General features: G+C 34.7%; 1 protein-coding gene across 3 annotated transcripts in view; it reads left to right on the top strand.

The window, feature by feature from the left end:
• The first annotated feature begins 1463 nt into the window (after positions 1-1463).
• Ak6 (adenylate kinase isoenzyme 6) overlaps positions 1464-19087 on the top strand; it is a 21701-nt gene continuing 4077 nt past the window's right edge. For 2 of the 3 annotated variants that reach the window (XR_015070727.1, XM_085947825.1), the window contains exons 1-4: positions 1464-1607; positions 7147-7298; positions 9462-9607; positions 10489-10714. Coding sequence is in view for 2 of the 3 variants with exons in the window: in XM_085947825.1 (XP_085803951.1) it covers positions 1565-1607; positions 7147-7298; positions 9462-9607; positions 10489-10684 (537 nt within the window). In the remaining variant the exon portion in view is untranslated. Of the gene's footprint in view, positions 1608-7146; positions 7299-9461; positions 9608-10488; positions 13901-19087 lie in introns of those variants that run through there. The other variant, XM_085947824.1, reaches the window with a different exon arrangement.

Here is a 19087-nt window from a genome sequence, read left to right as displayed (position 1 = left end):
AACGAGAAACGTGTCGTCACGAAAGAAGAATTCGTGAAATCGCGTCTGCTAGTCGGAAATACAGCGATGCGTTCATCGCCGGTTGCGTTCGGTTATGCTGCTCAAATAAAAGCAATTTACCTACCTACCAAAAAAAATAGTTTACTTAATATTTTAGTTTTCAAAAAACAACATAATTTATTATTATTTCTCATAATTAAATTCACTTGTTTTATGTTATTTATTGCTTGATAAATGGTACTAGTTGGAATACATCAAAAAGCAAAAATATCTTTCTCCTTTTAAATAAAAAATAATATGCTCATCTTTATTAAATTTGTATTTGCGAGAAAGAATCATACTACCTACCTACCCGCGTAAAATTAATTACACCCACATTATTGTATATCTTTAATAAAGTCGCGTTAACACGGTCCAAATACGACCCAAGTACACTTAGACCGAGTGCACTCCAAGTGCACTCGTAAGACATCTTATTACTAATTATTCATAACCAAGCTAGCTTGGATGAGTAGGACGCGGTCCAAATAGCTTGGATAGGACTGATAGGAGTAATTTGTATGAAGATGTCCCATACGAGTGCGCTTGGATGGCGCTCGATCAAAGTCTACTTGGACCGTGTAACACGGCTTTAGGCAAGCCGCGATGAAAATAGAATAGGCACTAGGTAGGTAATTATTGTTTGGAATAGTATTAGGTAGGTATAACAAATAGGAAAAATTTGAAATCAGAAAATGATTGCCGAAAGACAAAGATTAGTAAAAAATAAATATTTCCGACATAGGTAGTATAATACCTATAATATACTTAATTGCAGAGGTTAAAAAATAGCACTCTAGAAAGTAGGTAGCGTCAAAAAGAGAAAAAAATGTTTTAAAATAAGTTTTTCTAGGGACATGTTTATTTTTATTTTCTTAAAATTCAACACCTAGGTAGGTACCTACTTAATTTTGTTCCATGTTTGATCCTAAAATATCACATGGTAGAAATTGTAACAGATTTTACGAGAAATGGATGTTAGCCACTTGCGTCCATACTCTGGTCCAAACACACTTTGGAAAAAAAAACATGTGAATCTTTTGCTGGACCCGAGATTCAAACCCGGGACACATGACATTATAAACCTAACTCGTAACGCTCGACCATCGTGGGCGTCATAAAACATAGGTATTGATTTTTAATGTCACCATGGAGGACATTGCTATTTTCACCCAATCACGCTAGCTACCTACTTACCTTTTGCGAACAAATCTTTACGGACAGAAAATTTTTCATACCTAATAAAAATGTTTTCCAGTTATCTTATAAAATTAAATTTTATTATTAGGTATCATAATTATTAAGTTTTATTGTACAAAAAACTAAATTAGCCTAATACCGATTATGATGATACAGTATACTGGCTACATTGAAAAAAGCTGGAGCATGGTGTGCATAGATAATATCCATGTCCATGAATCCATGTATTGTCTATGATGCATGCTTGCTTTGACAGTTGTTTGACAGGTTGATTATTGAAATTTCAGGAATATTGCGATTTATTGTCAGCTTAAACTTGATCAATATGACCTCTTCTATAGTGCCTAATCCGAACATTTTAATCACAGGTATTTATGATGAATCATCTCTGTTACCTTTTGTTATTCTCACTACTAACTGTATGGGTGTATCTTATAACAATTTATGGCAATTCACAAAGTTATCAATAGGTATTACAAATCCAAATAATTATATTATAATATATACCTTGGACGAGTATCGTCGAACACAACTTTTTGTGATATTTAACAACCTAATTTTTCTTGTGATTTCTCGAGGATTCTAGACTGGTTCGTCGAATTCTCAAAATTTACTTTCTTTACGGTCTTACACCAGGATTTGGTGCTTGTGACTGGTCGTCCACCGTCTTTGGCTGTCAGTCGCCATTGTTGAATTCTGCTATCTTTTTGTCATCGAATTATAGTACGCGGTCCAAGAAATGATAGTATTTCGGCAAAAATTATAGGACGTGTTGAAAATGTAAAAATATGCTAACCGGCGAATTCTATTTTTCCATCTGACCTAACCTAACCGGCGAATTCAATTAATTCCATTTTTCAAAATTGTGGTATTTTTGACATACTATACTTTTTCAATAGTACGCGGACCAAAATGTACTCTAATTATAGTTCGGTTGGCAACACTGCATTCACTGACAAATGGCAGTGCGCGACGGCGGACAACTAGTCACAAGACCCATTTTCTGTTCGATATGAGTTTTTACAAAAAAAATCCGGGTAAATGTGCCGCAGATGCCGTTATGAGATTTCACAACTTTCTTTTTAGACCAAACCTAACCTAACCTACCCCAACCTAATATTATCTAATATAATCTTAATTTGTTTGCATCAAAATGCCAAAATTTTAAATTTTAAATTAACAATTATTGGATTGAAAAGCCTATGCGCCGACAGAAATAGGTTTTTATTATAATTGTCTATATGGAATAAACTGTTTTCGTAAAAAAAAAATTGTAAAAACTCCTGACGGCATCTGCGGCACAATTACCAAACAAACTTACACAATATTAATATATAATATACACTATTATACACCTTGGACAATTGTTATCGTCGAACACAACTTTCTGTGATATTTAACAATCTAATTTTTCTTGTGATTTCTCAAGGATTCTAGACTGGTTCGTCGAATTCTTAAAATTTACTTTCTTTACGGTCTTACACCAGGATTTATTTTGTTCGATACGGGTTTTTACAAAAAACATCGGTACTTAACTCATTACGTGCGCCCAACGCAACTATTGCGTTGCCCATTAGATATAATTATCATGTTATTTAAATGTAGTAATTAATTAGTAATTAACAGGTCCGCAGAATATAGTACACCATATCGTAATTTAGTCACAACCTTTTTTTACAAGCTTTAGTATTCCTTCCAAATGCTTTTTCCATCCAGAATTATAAACATACCACATAAGCCTGAAGTTCGTTAGTTTTGACAGAAAATATGACATAAGTTCAATCGGATACCTCATCATCATCAGGGGCGCGACAACCCGGTGTGGGTCCTGGCCTCCTCCAACAGCTCCCTCCACCTGTCCCTATCCAATGTGGCCGCTTTCCAATTTGGTACCCCCAGAATACGGCAGTCACTGGCAGCTCCATCTAAAATCTTTGGCCTCCCTCTTCTTCTACGTCCTATTAGATTGCTAGACATCACTCTCTTTGCCGGTTCATTGTCATTCATACGGTGCACATGACCTAGCCATCGCAGTCTCCCAATCTTAATTGATTGAACTGCGCTGCAATCTTCGTACAGTCCGTAGAGCTCAGCATTATATCTTCTCCTCCAATTGGTGCCATCCCTGATCGGTCCATATATACGGCGGAGAATTTTTCTTTCAAAGATGTTCAGGGCTCGTTCATTTCGCAGAGTTAATGTCCAGGTTTCCGATGCGTAGGTGAGCACTGGCTTTACAAGTGTTTTGTAAAGAGTGCTTTTAGTTCGACGAGATAGTAAGCGGGACTTGAAATGTCTTAAGAGACCAAAGTAGCAGTTATTCGCAGACATGATTCTCTTGTTGATTTCTTCTGTAATATCATTATGTCGAGTTACAAGAGATCCAAGGTATATGAAACTGTCGACCGTATCAAACTTGTATGCACCAATATCTAACTTTGGTGCGACTTCTCGTGGTGTGACATAGACAGGCATGTATTTAGTTTTTGCCTTGTTTATTTGTAAACCCATTCTTTTGGCAGAGGCTTCTAGTGCTGTGAATGCCTTTTTCAGCGCCAATTCTGAAATGGCAATGATGTCGATATCATCGGCATACGCCAGCAGCTGCACAGGCTTAGTAAATATCGTGCCGCTGCCACGGGCATCAATCTTTGCATCCCGTATCGCCTTTTCTAGCGCAATATTGAAATGAAGGCATGCCAGAACGTCACCTTGCCTTAGGCCATTCAGTGATACAAATGGCTCGGATATTTCCGCTTGAAGCTTTACCCGGCATTGTACTGGTGTCATTGTCATCTCTACAAGTTTAATTATTTTCGTCGGAATTTCAAATTCTCGCATTGCTTCATATAGCCGGTATCGATTAATGCTATCATAAGCTGCCTTAAAATCGATGAACAGGTGATACGTGTTAATATTGAATTCAGTGGTCTTTTCTAGAATCTGCCTTAGAGTGAATATTTGAGTAACACATGATCTCCCTCGTCGAAAGCCTCCTTGGTAGTGCCCGAGTATTCCTTCTACAATGGGTTCCAGCCGCTGGAATATCAGAATCGACAACAGTTTATATGCAGAGTTAAGGATTGTCACCCCTCTGTAGTTACTACATTCTAGTTGGTCTCCTTTCTTGTGCAGGGGACAAATCAGCCCATCCTTCCACTTTTCTGGCATCTTTTCTGAAGTCCATACTTGGTGGATTAGGCTATGTAAATGTTTGAGCAGGCTTTCTCCCCCACATTTTATTAATTCACTCTGGAGGTTATCTATTCCAGGCGATTTGTTTGTTTTTAACCTTGACATGGCACCTTTTACCTCATTTAATGTCGGTGGTTCTTCATTATCATCCATGCCACTTTGTACTGATTCCTGGTCATGAGTATTAATGTTAGTGTTGCCGGCATCATTATGGGGGGTATTTAAATGTTGATCAAAGAAACCCACCCACCGGGCAAGAATACGGTGCTTTTCTGTGAGTATCATGCCATTGTCATCCTTGCACATTGTGATACGAGGCTTGAAACCCTTCCTAACATTATTTATCTTTCTATAGAACAGCCGACTTTCTTGGGCTTTATAGTGTTCTTGGAGTAGGATCATTTCCTTTTTTAAATAATCACGTTTATTTTTCTTGTGTAGTTTCTTTTCTTCACGCCGGCGCTTTTTATACTCATCGTCTGATGCCCGTGTTTTCTTCTGTAGCATCATTAAGTAAGCCTCATTCTTTCTCGTAGTGACTTCGCGGCAATATTCGTCAAACCATTCTGATCGTTCACCTGTCTTTCGGCGTCCTAAGGTATCATTAGCTGAGGATACTATGGCAGTCTTGCACTCTTCCCAGTGTTGATTCACCTCTTCATGGTCTCCAACCTCAACATTGTCGCTCAGGTGAGTGTACAAGCTCTCCTGGTACCGAGCCAGTTCCTGCGGAATCTTCAGTTTCTCTGTGTCAAAGGGTTTTGCTCTTGCTCCCATTTCCTTTTTGGTGTTCGAGATCTTTGCTCTAACTTTTCCACACACTAGGAAATGGTCTGAGTCTACATTAGCCCCTCTGTATGTCCGGACGCTCATTAGATCCGATCTGTGCCTGTTGTCTATCAAAATATGGTCTATTTGGTTTATTGTGCACCCATCCGGGGATTTCCAAGTTCCCTTATATATATCCTTACGGGGAAACATTGTGCTACCAATAACCATATTTAGTGACGCTGCACAGTTAATTAGTCGGGTACCATTGTCATTACTTTCATTGTGAAGACTATGTTTTCCGACAATGGCAGTGTAGATCTCCTCCCGTCCTATTTTGGCATTTAGATCACCGAGTATTATTTTGACATTGTGATTTGGGCAACTGTTGTACGTGCTTTCTAACGCATCGTAGAAGTCCTCTTTTTCCTCATCCGACTTATCCTCTGTAGGGGCATGTAAACTTATAAATGAGTAATTGAAGAAACTTCCTTTAATTCGCAGTCGCATGATCCTTGGGTTGACTGGTTCGAACACAATAATTAAATGTTTCACTCGTTTGCTTACGATGAATCCAGTCCCAAAGTGATGTTCACTATCATGGCAGCTATAGAGTATAGTGCAGTCTCGTTTCTCCATCACTCCTTGACCTATCCATCGCATCTCCTGTAGGGCCGTAATATCACATTGGTATTTTATGAGTTGTTCTGTAAGGAGTTTAAGTGCTTCTGGTCGATAGAGTGATAATGTATTCCATCTTCCAAATCGTATTTCCTTAAAGCGTTTGCTAGGTTGTCTGAGTTTAGTGTCCGGTTTCCGAGGCTGTTGGTGTGGTTTCGTAACAATGTGTTTTTTTACGGGATGAGGTTGTTAGCCCCACGCCCAACCCCCTTTTCGGAGGGCCATTTCTTCCTTCTCCGTTAGCCCTGACTACACCTTCCACCAGGGTTGACTACCTGATCTTAGGTGTAGTTGCTCAGGTTTGTAGGGTTCACCAAATGGAGGTAGAGATAGGAATTGAGTAGGAGAGGCTATGCGACACTATCAGGATACAGTGTCGTGCGGTACGCATGCACTACCCCGTTAGACCCCCCAATCGGATACCTAGTAGTTATGAAATTTTTTTGGCTTTCTTTCTAAAATCCATAAGGAAACTTTGAGCACATTTTGGTCAGTTGCGTTTTTTGGACACCTAATACGTTAAGCCCTTCCACCCTCCTTTAAGTGTCAATCCGACCCTGATCTTTTGAGACCAAAAACCAAACCAAAACCTGACACGACCTACTGAAAAACAACCCAGTTACCGTGTTACAGTAGGTTATGTTAGGTTTTTGGTAAAAAACAAGACCTTGATCACAAAACCGATATGGAGTACAGGCAAGCCTCATCTTTCGTACGTAATTGGTTCCTGAAATGTACGAATGTTGAATGTACTAAAAGCGTACTTTAAAATATTTATTTATCAATGAGTATATTAAAGTTAACAAGGCATATTAGCAATCAGGGTTTTCTTTCTTGTCAAGAGATAGTGGAATACCACCCTTTGTTTATAAACGTATAAGGGCAAAATATTTACATAATCAAATAAATTGGCAAAACATACAACGCATTGGTACAACTCCTAACGCTAGACTAAAATTTTTTACGTATTTGAGAAGGTCTTTGGGAGCGCACAGTTTTTGCATAACATTTAATCAAATAAATCTAAATTTCAAGGAATGCACGAAATAGTGAATTGAACGAAAGTATAACGTACGAAAGTCGAGAGTCGCCTGTATTAATTTTAAATTTTAGAAAAAAAAATTGAGAAACGAGAACCGATTTTTGTCACGTTATTTTTCGAGAATTCTCGAGACAGGAATTTTTGATCAACCTCTAGTGTTTTCATGTAAAAGCTTCCATCTTCTTAATTTATTTTCGATGACAATGTTATTTACTTTGCAGGAACTCCAGGTGTCGGAAAATCCTCCTTATGTAAAAAACTAGCACAAAAAACTGGTTTAATATGGCAGGACATCTCGACATTGGTGAAAAATAACAAATGCGTTTCAGAATATGATAAAGTTTATAAATGTTCAGTGCTGGATGAAGATAAGGTATCGAAAGGAATATTTGAATTCATTAAAGAATTATTCTCTATTTCAGGGTTTCCTAAACTATGTTCCGCGGAACACCAGTGTTCCGTCGAACCTGAATAGGTGTTCCGCGACCATTTGGAAAGATTTTATATACTGCAACACATTTAAAGGTCTTCTACTAAGTAGAAGTGAAATAAGTAAAACTAATATAATTGAGGCGTCTAATTACAAAAAGCGACAAGTCCACAATTCAATATTTTCAGGAAACAACATTTTTATGTTTCTTGCTTCAATTATTTGTTTTAACGTGAGATTTTTTTTTTCGTTGTATTCTATGTCGAAATTAGAACCAAATGGCAATTTGTTTCAGCCGATAAACTCTTAAATGTAATAAATATAGGCAAAATAAAATTGGACGCATAAGGCACATATTTCCGTGGCACTGTCATAAGTTTACCAGATGCTACAGCATGGGAGACGCCCTTTTTAATACTGAACGTTCCCTTATTGGTTGACTTGAACACGCGCGAAATCAACCAAGCTTTAAATAATATGAAAAACAGACTTGGCGCTTTTTGTAATAAATCGAGACTTAAAATATTTTTTTTCGTAAGGTTATGTCGCATTTTGGAATTTATAGATTAATACATATTGTGTAAAATTATACAAAGGATATGTGCGTATTTTTTTCTCGATTTCGACCAAATGTGGACTTATCGCTTTTTGGAATTAGACGCCTCAATTAAGGAATCTACTTTATATTGAAAGGCGACGAGTGATGATCAATCTCCACTGATGTTTATGACGTCAAGTATCTAGATAGGTCATGGCTCCCACAAGGGGGGGGGGGGGGGTGACAGGCCTCTAGCCTGGGGGCCTGGGCTTACGGGGGGCCCGGCTTGAGAAGTCAACCAGCCAAGTGAGATAAACACACATCACAAACATGCACTAATAGTAATTAATATGTTTCACTTCAAGCATACTAACATTTAATAATATGTGGTTTTGCCATAGATACTGACCATTTTTGATTATTGTCGATATTTGACTTATCCATTATTGTGCATATCAACATAAGAATACCATTTTGAATATGCAACTGTAGATCGTCACATTGCCCTTAACCTTAGCGATAAGTAGGGGGCCCGCCAAAGATCCTAGCCTGGGGGCCCGCTTTGGGATGTGGGGGCCATGATCTAGGTACAGATGGAGGACCATCTTTTCTCACACCGCGCGCATGAAAAAGACGGGGTATATTGTTTTTAACTGACTGGCTGACAAGACTTGTCAGTTTAACGATAGTTTCCAAAATTGGCAGAATGGTTATCTACACTAATAAATAACCTAGTTCTATTGCAGAAAAAGTTTGGGAAACCCTGCTCTATTTGAACAGTGACATACAATTATTATTACTATACAATAATTGTTATTATTTTACCATGTTTTTATTAGCTCGTATTCTTGTTTCTCCGGTGCAGATATTTTCTTGTGTGTCCAGTATAAATTTTTTCTTGTTTGTCCAATCTTGCAATCGATTTTGCACTAACTTCCCGACTAGCTAGACATTTGAAACTTTTAGAATATATGTACAAATATATGAACAATGCATTCTTTTAATATGCATCTTTAAACAGAATTGAATTCATTTTCAGTTAATTCTGTTTTGTATGGAAAGTTATTTCGGAAAAAAATTCATTGCTAAGGGGATCGTAGCAACTAAATTATTAATATATACGTGTTTTACTATGGAAATCAATATGAAATGTCAGAATGACATTTCATATTGAATTCAGGAATTCTTTAGATGTGTCAACTTTGAAATATCATGGAACAAAATTTTGAAAAGACCATTAGTAAGTTCCAGTAACACGGTAGAACCTGCTTTAAGCTTTAAGCAAAAATCGATAATTTAATAAAAAATAATTTATTATACATATGTGTATGTATGTATATGTAAATCTAGACAAATAAAAATTATTCATACTGAATATACTTGTCTTTCCCTGTCAATTATGATTTTTTTTCGATTATCTGGATTTTTCCTTATCCGGACTACCTTCATCCCCAATTAGTCTGGATAATCGAGGTTCTACTGTAGGTTATTACTAGCAGTTGTAATTCATAACTAATTTTATTGGATATGTACCTGGAACTAATTCAATGTTTTTTGTATGTTCGCAGCTCCTTGATTATTTAGAACCTTCTATGTCACAAGGTGGATACATTGTTGATTATCATGGTTGTGATTTTTTCCCCGAGAGATGGTTTGACATTGTTTTTGTTCTTCGAACAAATAACACTGTTCTCTATGACAGACTGGTTTCACGGTAAACCATCATTTATATATAACTATAATATTTTAGAAGATTGTCGTTTTTGGTTGTACAACGACATCTGTCATATATATGTAGGAATGTATTATAAATAAATACAGATTACAGCACCATCTGTTAAACGTTTAAAAAAATATGCCACAGCGCGCATTTGTCTTTAATGTATTTATCGGATAATTTCGCCAGGAATGCTGATTGTTATTTTGTAGTGACTTTATGTCACGTGACCTCAGCATGTGTATCGGGATGTATGCAAAACAATAGGCTCAAAATAAATAATTAGTTAATTTAAAAAAAATAATTTCTATGGCATTCAATCACATATAAATTGTTTTTAAAAATAAAAGATAATTTTTTTATCTAATGATTTTTGATGTGTATAAATGTTTATGAAAATACATAATTTAAACTCATCACTCAATTTTATGTTGTTGGTGAGTTAAAGAAATTTCATCAAATTAGTGTGTCGTTATCATTAGTGTGTACCTATCCATCAGTAGTATATATATATATATATATGTAATATCGTATTATCTTCTTATTTCCCATAAGTATACCTGACAAGTGTGTCCTTTTTCTCTGATCTCCATAGTCTACCTCTTTCCAAAAGTCATCTTTCGCCACTGACTCATACAAATTTTATTGCATCATAATCAGATGAATAACTGATTTATCACCTGCCACCTATAATGGGGTTGACACTATTTCGAAACATATTTTAGATAAAATGATAACAAAGTTCAAATACACATCATTGGTCGAATTTTTAACATAGATGGCATACTCAACTTAATTTTAACCAATTTGAGACTTTTTTATTCTGGACTCACCATAGTATGTAAATTGTATTATTATATATATTAATTATTTTACAGTGGCTATTCGGGGAAAAAACTGGAGGACAACATACAGTGTGAAATCTTTCAGACCATTTTAGATGAAGCAAGATCATCGTACAATTCCGCTATAGTTCATGAATTACAAAACGATACAGATGCACAAATGGATGAAAATATCAAACACATAACCAAATGGATAAAACAATGGAAGAAGGATAATCCACCAAATTAAAAAAAATCATTTCCCTTCTGAAATTTTATTGTGAGCTGAAAATCTATTTAATGTACCAAAACTAGATGAAACCATAATATACATAGCATACAACATTATTATATTAACAATGCTAACTATACGGACTGTCCACTTTTGAATGAATTGTAAAGAAAAAAAACCTGATCCTGATGGTTTCAATCGTCGACTGTTTCAATGATTTGCAAAATATGTGTTTTGATTTTATTGTGTCTCTAAACAAAGCTAATGACAAAACTGAGCACTAGCGATTATTTAAGTATTCATAAAATTATTATGGTTTCAATTCACACCATACATACAAAATAAAAAAGGCAGTTTTCATTTGAAAATTGACAAATCTCGTGCAACGCCACTTATGTATCCCTGAGGGCTTTGAAATTTTGTATAAAACAAAATGTTAACGTTTGCATAGAAATATAAGTTTTGCACCTTCGGTGGGCTATTTGGTATAGTGGCCGTCTCTGAAGCTGAAATTCATGGGTTCGATCCCACAGCTGGGCACAACGCATGTTGTTTTTGGAAATGTTTCTAGTTTTGGACTATTCCATAGGAATCCATTTTACCAGCTTCAGTTTCACCTTCTTGGAATAAGAAAGCTCATTACTGCCTACTGTTTAATTTCCTATACCTGGGTAATTATTTTGTACACATAAATGTAAATTTTATGATTGTTTGCTTAGTATATAAACAAGAGAAATTTTTAATCTTTGTCAGTTGTATACACAACATAGGTGAATCCTGAAGATGCAAAAACACAAAATAGATCACTAAATCGAATTATTATGGAATAAGAAAACTTTCATCAAATTAATAGGATTTAAATTCAATTTATATTGAGTACCCTCAGTTAACAGTATTAATTTTCTAAAATATTGTTTAAAAAGAATCTTGTTTGAGATAATAATTGCATTAGAATTCGCATAGTGATAAATTAGACGTTTTTGCAATATAATATATTACTTATGTAACTTGTTATTGTAGTTGCTACTTATCTATTTATCATGCAATCACACCTCAGTATGCATGGCCAGCAACTCAGAAATGTATATCTCAGCTATAAATGTTTACTGCATCATTCGTGTCTGTTATGAATAACATCAAGATTGCACTATATCACGGGTGGGGAACCTGCAGCCTTTTGAATGAATCTAAATTTTGCAGAATAAATCCTTTTGTTTTTGTTAATTTTTCTTTTTTAATCTTTTTATTTTAATCTTAAAATTCACATAAAATACCAGAGATATTTTTTTCATCCACTTATTATTGCGAATTTACATTTTTATACATTGCCCAAATGATGCCACTCGTGAGACCACAAATGGCAAATACCCATCTAGAGATCAGCTGAAACTGCAGAACTCCCATGCTGCTAACAAATATTCAAATACTTTCAAAGAAAAAGCAGCTATTAAAAGTTTAGTTATTTTTAAAATTAAGAAAAAATTCATTATATCGTTTTGTTAAGTCATAATAAATAACGAAATGTAGGCAATAAAAATACTTTGTGTACTTATCGGTCCTAAAACTAATCGTATTAGTTGTGTTGTTACAAAATAATGTCAGCCTTATTATGTTAAATTAATGCGGCCTTCCAACATAAAAAGGTTCTCAACCCATGCACTATATTGTGGGTATTGTCATAATATTATCATCATGATGTGATATTGAATAAGTGAGCATATCATCTTCTAATGATTCAGCATTACTTAAGTTAGATGAGCTATCATTCGTGACATGCAGGTTTTTTATAGTAGACATCTTTAATATTTCTCTCTCCACTGTGTATGTATCCTTATCACTAGAAACGTCATTAGATTGAATAGTTTTAGCTTCTAATGGCAATTTGTCAAGTAATTCCATTTTCTTATGAAATTCTGTGAGGTCAACCGTAACAGTTTTATCATTATCACTGTTGGTGTTTTTAGTATTGTCACCGAGTAACTCGTTTTCAAAAACTATTTTATCTTCTTTTCTGTGGCCAGCTCTAACAGTTAAAATAGCATCATCCATTTTATTTATTAAGCTCCATAATTTATTATCCTTCTTATCAATTATTATGTTGCCACTGTTATTAGCAATATCCGCAAATTGATATTTATGATTGATTTTATGCAAATCTATTTTGCCTTTGACCGGTGTAACTGACTGGATAAGCGGCTTTTTGTCATTTATGAGAAATTTAAAATTCGGTGACATTATTTCCAAGCCCAGCTTAGGGTCAGAAATATGACTGTCTTGATATTCGCAGCACAACAATGGGGATCCATTTAATCCACACCCTATGGCAATCAAATGATAACAGGGGTGATAGTCCACAGTCATGATACTATGATGGTCATATGCGCTTGGATTATAAATGGCTAAAAGATGTCCCGTTGAAGCTTCCCAAATATTGTTTCCAATAAAAACTAGTGTTGCGCACGGCGAGATAACTCCTCTCACTTGATACCTTAAAGACAATATATATTGACAAAATAATCTTGTTTTAATATGGCAATAAGGTGGTGTCAAGAGAATTTAATAATTATTGACTATCAAATAATCCTCTACTCTGTGGAGGCCCATATGATCCTATTAGGATCGGACATGGTCGAAATCAAATAATCCAGTATACTCAAAGATATGCAAACCTCCCGATCACAATAAGATTAATTACTCCCTAACTTATGCACCTACTAAGAAGTTACACATATAAGTCTATTTTCACACATAAATAGGTATGTGGCTGATTATTTTTTTTTTTGTATATTATATTACTTGTATCCCTTGAGTCTTTTAAATAATGTCAGTTTTAAGTTTGTTGTCGGATAGCCTCATATTCAAGCTGGTCGTTAAGATCTTTATCCTTATTATATCAAGTAAAAGACTTTAAAACAATAATATTATTAATTGGTAATACATAATAGTAATATAATAGTATATCAAATATTTTGTAAGTCACCTTGAATCGATTCCGTCTTTGTAACATGTAAAAACTGCCGATGTGGCAATGTCAAACGTCCATGAAGGAGAATTTCTTATCACAACGAGTATTCTGTGATTGTCAGGAAATATTTGTAAATCGTTAATAATCTTTTGTTTAAATTGAGGTGCGTCAATCAACCTAAAATGTGTAATTTTTAATGGTAACTATTTCTAGCATAAAATTTACACTAATATGACTAATCATTCACTTGTTAAATTAAACTTTATTGAACTTTGGCAGTGTGTTTTATTTATACTTTTTTTATGTATTGTGCTTTCACTATACTGTCTTAAAAGATCTATTTCAAAAAATGAATGAAAAAGATACTTACAAAACTTTTATCCAAATGCCGTTGTCATGGGTCCATTTTATTATCACTCCAACACTGTCGCCCGAATAAAACATATTGCTTCTTGCCACAAAACATATAGCATTAACGAATCCATCGTGACCTGGCAGCTCTTGGTGAATACTGTAATCATTTTCATCGTTTTCTTGAGTTGTCATCCAAATACGGACCACCTTATCATAACATCCGGTGACTACAACATTTTCATTGATTGGACAGAATTTGGACGAGTATACAAATGTAGGATGAACCATTCTTTGCAGCAGGCATTTATTTGAATTTGATATATCCCATAAGCATACTGTAGAATCTGCAGAAGCTGTTAGTAACCGTGTGGTAGTATTCCAGCATATATCGTAAATTATATTTTTATGGCCGGTTAGTTTTGCCTCCACAGAAAATTGTGGAACCTGTATACAAATGAAAATATTATTGCATCTATTCTATAAGTAGTCTATTTCATAAGTAAATCATTGTTTTAAAACACCACATTACAGTCTTACCGTGTATATCAAAACAGTTTGTTTAGAATCTTTCAAGACTCCGCATGCCAAATAGGTTCCACAATGGCTAAACTTGATGATATTTGAGCACTTTTCAATATTGTTAATCCGTTTAACTATCTTATTTGGAATTGCGCAATTCTGTCTTTTTATTCTTTGCGTAAATTTTGCACTATCATTCTTATGTACAATTGATGCTAAAGATGGTCCATTATTAGTACGTTTTACATGAAATCTTTTTAAAAGATTTAACTTAATGTTGTTGATAATATCCTGGGTCTCAGTTGGACGAAGGCTCTTCACGATAACATTCAAAACGCTTGGATAAACTTCCCATGGTTTATTTTTCCACCATGCAAATACAGGAATCGGTGAATTATTACTTCCTGGTTTTTTAGGACTGTATAATTGCAACTTTAATTTTCTGTTGGTATAATTATTACCACTGGCAGGTTTTATAAATGCCCAAGCAATTGTATCTGTTTCCTTTTGAACTGTAACATAAAATGCTTTTATAATTTTGTCAATACAACTTAAATATGTAGGTATATTATGTCTTTAATTTGGAATCATTAATTCTGATAAGTGGTCTTTAGTTAATTTATAATAAGAGGAAAATGAATTATTTCGAGATAGGTAGGAAGATTTTCAATGTTGTGAGAGCTCTTTTATTTGAACAGATACTATCAAAATAATGGTTGCTTTTTATGGAGAAATTAAAGATTCAAACTCTTTTAAAGTAAACAGTTTACACTAATCATATATTGACCGAATTAAGCTCATTTCATTCATTAATCATTATAACACATGCCAACCTTTTTTTCCATGGGTCAGGTGTTGATTATTTATTATTTCAAAAATAAATATGGGTTCTTCTGCAAGTGAAAGATCCTTTGTCAATGCATCATCAAATAATAATACTTCATCCCAGGAAGGTACAATGGACCTAAAAATATAATATACCTACAAAAGACTGCATTTCATTGGAAAAATGTTTTTTTAGTTTTTTGGTAATACTTACAAAACATTCAATATTTTCTTATCAAGCAAGTAGGTACTTACCCATAATGATGAAAGTCAAATTGTTTTGTTTTTAATTCCTTCATATTATTATCATTTGTGAAATATTTTCCTGATTTACAATCGAGGATATGCAACTTCACGAGTGGATAACAAAGAAACAGATGATTTTGCAGAATTTCACTTCCCAGAATGTGGACACCTAAAAAAATATACGCGACTTTTCTTTTCATCTGAAACTTTTTAAACCTGGTTCCTAGCATATTCTCCGTACAAAAAGAAACAGGAGATAAATTTAATAATGATTGAATATGCTAAACTAACCATAATGCATGTCTTCGTAAAAGAGAAAGGGGATTATCTCTCTTATGACAATATCTTAGATATCATATTATATCTCTTTGAAAATCCATCCTAGGTCACTTATAAGTATATATGTATTATCGCAGCCATAACAAAAAAATAAACCAAACAATATCAAAGTAACAGGTGAGGCTGCCGGTGCAGTTAAAGAGAGAAATACAAATTTTATCAAGTCTAGCAGAAATCATAAAAAATGAGGATTAGAGGATGATTGTTTTCTTAAATGTATATTTGTACTTATGTAGGTCTGTTTTATTTTCACCTATATTCAGAACCCATTATAATATTATGATTGTATAAATGTATTATAATAAATTATCGTTGGCAATTAACATAATATATTAATTTTCTAAATTTGCATTAGTATAATTAGCATAAATTGTTAGTATATCATCTTACATACCTATAAAACAATAGTTACTCTTATTATTTGTAGAATTTTCGCCGGTTTGTTCAGTTTTAATATCCTTCATTTCAATATATTCTTCCTTAGAACGGCCTGATTTTTTCTTCTGTTTGTGACCAATTTTATTTTTTATTTTAATATCCGTTTCCAGATTATGATCATTATTGTCAGATCCATTGTATTCTAGGGATTTTAATTTTGCATCAGGAGATGAACGCAAACTCGGTGCATTTTTTTTATTCAGCGAACTGGCCGATGATGTTGATGTTGTGTCTGTATGATTTTGAGATGTAATATTGTTGTCTCTCTCAATGGAGCTACGAGATGAAACTGATAATTCGAGAGGTTCCACCTGCGTTACTGATGATATAATATTGACATTCTCATCGTCGTTCTTTGGTTTTGATTCCTGTTTCTTGCCTGAACCAGCACTTCTTTTTTGAAATACGACATCATTGCCATCGGATGACTCTTGACTGATTTCTTCAATTCTGGTTTTACGTTCACTTGATTGATTTTTATGAAGTATTTTTAATGGAATGTTTTCATTAGCATTGTTACTAGAATGATCATCGCTATCCAATACGTTATCTGTCGAGATTATATCATTTTCTAAAAGCTGCCTCTGTGATGAATAAATATTTTCTTTCCTGGCATCAAAAAATTATGTTTGTTAGTAATTAGGTGAAAGATGATGGTTTCGGATGCTCGATGCCCTACAGAGACTTGCAAACAGTAGGAGTGAGAACTGGAGAAGGAGTGCATAGGACCATACAGTCTGTTACCCTAGGCCAGGGATGACGAACACTTTCCTGTCGGAAGGCCGCAGTCATTTATCTTAAATCAAATAAGGCCGCATTTAAGAAACATACATAAAAATGCATGTACATTATCCCTCAATTTATGCGGTAGATACGAGGGTGGGTCAATAAGTCCTTAGAAAAGCCGACAGGTGGCGCGACTAGTACTGTTAGCGGTTTGTTTTCATGCAGCGGCACTACCGATTCAGTATGCTGCGAAGTTTCAATCAGATTGGTCGGGTTGTTGTTTTTTATTTTCGTACATTTAAAAAAAAATTAGCTTGTTTACAAAAATGGAGAAAATTGAGTTTAGAGCTGTTATTAAACATTTTAATATAAAAGGGTTAACAGCAAAGGAAATAAAAAATGAGTTGGATTTAGTTCACGGCATATCTGCTCCTTCACTTGCAACTATTTATAACTGGTTAAATGAATTTAAACGTGGTCGTACATCAACAAAGGATGAACCACGCTCAGGACGTCCTGTAGAGGTGACTACACCAGAAATGATCAATAAAATCCACGATATGGTGTTAAGTGACCGAAGATTAAAGTTGAGTGAGATAATTGAGGTTACAGGGATCTCAAAAGGTAGCGTCATTTCTATTTTACATGACAAATTGGGCATGAAAAAAGTTTCTGCAAGATGGGTGCCGCGTTTGCTCACAGTCGACAATAAACGCAATAGGGTGGTGGCCTCTAAAGCCCTGTTGTCGCTCATGCAACGCAATCCGGATGAATTTTTTCGTCGCTTTGTGACTGTAGATGAAACATGGATACACCACTATACTCCCGAGACGAAAGAACAGTCAAAGCAGTGGATTGCGAAAGGCGAAAACCGTAAAATCAGCTGGTAAGGTTATGGCTACTGTATTTTGGGATGCACGTGGAATTATTTTCGTTGACTATTTGGAAAAAGGAAAAACAATAACAGGGGATTATTATGCATCTTTATTGGACCAGCTAAAAAACGAAATTGAAGAAAAGCGGCCTCATTTAAACAGGAAAAAAATCCTCTTTCATCAGGACAATGCCCGTGTTCACACATGTTTACGATCAATGGCTAAAATTGAAGAATTGAAGTTCGAATTGGTCGACCACCCACCGTATTCGCCAGATTTAGCCCCCAGTGACTTTTTCCTTTTCCCAAACTTAAAAAAATGGCTAAGTGGACAACGTTTTTTTTCAAATGAAGAAGTCATCGATCGGACAAATGCTTATTTTGAGGACCTTCCGAAAACTTATTTTTCTGACGGTTTAAAAAAAATTGAGAAACGTCTAACCAAGTGTATTGAGCTCCAAGGAGATTATGTTGAGAAATAAAAAAAAAATACAAAAATAAAAACTGTTTTAATGCTTTTTTCTAAGGAATTATTGACCCACCCTCGTAGGTTCCAAAGTATTTTTTAAGAAAAAGTTATTGTGTTATTTTTTTTTAACTGGGGTAAATGTTTATCCGAAATTTCTTTTTGAAGAAGTGTTTTTAAAAAAGGCCTTTCCTTGCAAACAAATATTCAAGTCATTTTGATTTAATATGATATCACACAAAAATGCAACATTCATATGGAAATTTACTTTCAATAACTCACATCGCAGATTCTGTTCTTCATAAAATTCAACTATCTGTTCTCGCAGAGACAAATTTTTGGCTACCACCTGTCCCTGCGATAGCCAATGTATGTTAGAATAATACAGCAAATCCACAGTGAATATTTTCATCGTTCGACTTCAGTAGGTATGTTACGAAACTGCCGATGCCTTGTTGCATTTGCACGAATATAGTTAACAATACTAATAACTTGTTGCAAAATGTCACTTAAAATAGTAGCTTTAGTTATAAATAAAAAGTTATATATTTGGATACAGTCAAAAGGCCGCACTTGAGACCCTAAAAGGCCGCAGGTTCATCACCCCTGCCCTAGGCTATAGCGCCAGAAAAGAAGCAAACAGGCAATATATTTTCCTAAAACAGCAGT

Source organism: Rhyacophila brunnea, unplaced genomic scaffold (assembly GCF_057557595.1).
Source record: "Rhyacophila brunnea isolate RB1 unplaced genomic scaffold, BYU_Rbru_1.0 scaffold_2, whole genome shotgun sequence".
Classification (NCBI taxonomy): domain Eukaryota; kingdom Metazoa; phylum Arthropoda; class Insecta; order Trichoptera; family Rhyacophilidae; genus Rhyacophila; species Rhyacophila brunnea.
Note: the sequence above shows the minus strand (reverse complement) of the source record. Positions and strands in the feature narration are given on the sequence as shown.